General features: G+C 48.8%; 1 protein-coding gene across 1 annotated transcript in view; it reads left to right on the top strand.

Annotated features, from left to right (window-relative positions):
* The window catches only part of LOC107104536 (myosin-10-like), a 68814-nt gene that overhangs the window by 43040 nt on the left and 23978 nt on the right, over positions 1 to 1796 (top strand). Inside the window, exons 18-21 of the mRNA XM_015404548.1 lie at positions 100 to 208; positions 284 to 415; positions 487 to 693; positions 785 to 922. Of these exons, the coding sequence (XP_015260034.1) occupies positions 100 to 208; positions 284 to 415; positions 487 to 693; positions 785 to 922 (586 nt within the window). The remainder of the gene's footprint in view (positions 1 to 99; positions 209 to 283; positions 416 to 486; positions 694 to 784; positions 923 to 1796) is intronic.

Here is a 1796-nt window from a genome sequence, read left to right on the forward strand (position 1 = left end):
GGTCCCTATGTCCTCCAGCAGTCTAAGCCTATAGCAGCAGAACTATAGAGCAATCGATTCGTTCAAATGAACCTCTTCCCTGTCGTGTTTGTTTCTTAGAGCTTTTGCCAAGAAGCAGCAGCAGCTGAGTGCTCTGAAGGTCCTGCAGAGGAACTGTGCTGCTTACCTCAAGCTGAGACACTGGCAGTGGTGGAGGCTCTTCACCAAGGTCAGAGCCACTACAGCCAACATGTAGAACCTCTCTGAGTTGAAGAGCAGAGACTGAGTTTGGTTTGTGCTCCAGGTGAAACCGCTGCTTCAGGTCACCAGGCAAGAGGAGGAGCTGCAGGCCAAAGACGAGGAGCTGGTGAAGGTGAAGGAGAGGCAGCTCAAGGTGGAGAACGAGCTGGTGGAGATGGAAAGGAAACACCAGCAGGTAAAAACCTCTCATCAACTTCATTTAAATTAAAAAATAACAGGCTGATTCAAACAAACTGCTTCCTTTAGCTCCTTGAGGAGAAGAACATCCTAGCAGAGCAGCTCCACGCAGAGACAGAACTGTTCGCAGAGGCCGAAGAGATGAGAGTCCGACTCCTCTCTCGGAAGCAAGAGCTCGAGGAAATCCTCCACGACCTGGAATCCAGGGTGGAGGAAGAGGAGGAGAGGAACCAGAACCTGCAGAACGAGAAGAAGAAGATGCAGTCCCACATCCAGGTACTGTCCTCATTTTATTATTTCTAGCTGACATTAACCGCTCTATCCCTTTTTCTTTTTTAAACCTTTTTATTTTGCTGGGTCTTCTCAGGATTTGGAGGAGCAGCTAGATGAGGAGGAAGCTGCAAGACAGAAGCTGCAGCTGGATAAGGTGACGGCCGAAGCAAAGATCAAGAAGATGGAGGAGGACATCCTGCTGCTGGAAGACCAAAACTCAAAGTTCCTCAAGGTGAGGAGGCTTTTTTAGAAAGGAGGAGGAGGCTTTTCAAAAAGGAGGAGGAGGCTTTTCAAAAAGGAGGAGGAGGCTTTTCACACAGGAAGCAGGAAGTTCATCACTTTGATAGATCACCAGTTTGTCCATTTTATGCTACGTTCAGACCGCAGCAGAAGCAGCATTTTTGATCCTTGTACAAGTTTAGTTCTGACGCAAAGCTGAAGCATCTTTGCTGCTCTAGCTGCCTGGTGGAAAATTGGGTCTGATGCACGCTGGGCGGAGCTACCCTATCCTTTCTTTGCCTTGAACAATGGCAGCTATATTTGCTGTGATCAGCAGGTAAAAATTAGTTTTAAGATGTTTTTAAGTACGAAAGTCCACCTGAAAACATGGTCTGTGGACCTGCCTTCAAAGATTATTTCTCTGTGGGAGCCGCTCAGACCCCCACATACCGGCGCTGCGCTGTCACTGGGAATCCCCAGCAGCAGCAGCCTCTGGCCTGGTCGCCTCTTTGCGGTTTTCCACTACTGCTCACAGCGGCTGAAAGGCGTTTTTCACATACGTAATCTAAACTGCCGGCATCAAAATAATAAAATCGAACATACTTTGCCGTCAGGTTTTGACATTTTAAGTTAATTTAGGCGCTAATAAACTGTTTCAGAGGAGCGATCGTAGCGCTCTGCATCAGCAGCAGTGCTGTGTCTGACTCCCTGCCAGCTCCCAGATCGGCTTCTCCGATTGGTTGATGCGGCGCGTCATGCAGCAAATGTTTAATTTTCTAACTCCAGCAGCTGCTGCTTCTGAAGCGCCTCAGATGCTCAGAAGCTCGTGACGAGCTGCTCCTGCTGCTCTAGATGCTGCAGGACCTTTTGCTGCGCCTTAATGCGTG

Source organism: Cyprinodon variegatus, unplaced genomic scaffold (genome assembly GCF_000732505.1).
Source record: "Cyprinodon variegatus isolate N-32 unplaced genomic scaffold, C_variegatus-1.0 Scaffold1782, whole genome shotgun sequence".
Classification (NCBI taxonomy): Eukaryota; Metazoa; Chordata; class Actinopteri; order Cyprinodontiformes; family Cyprinodontidae; genus Cyprinodon; species Cyprinodon variegatus.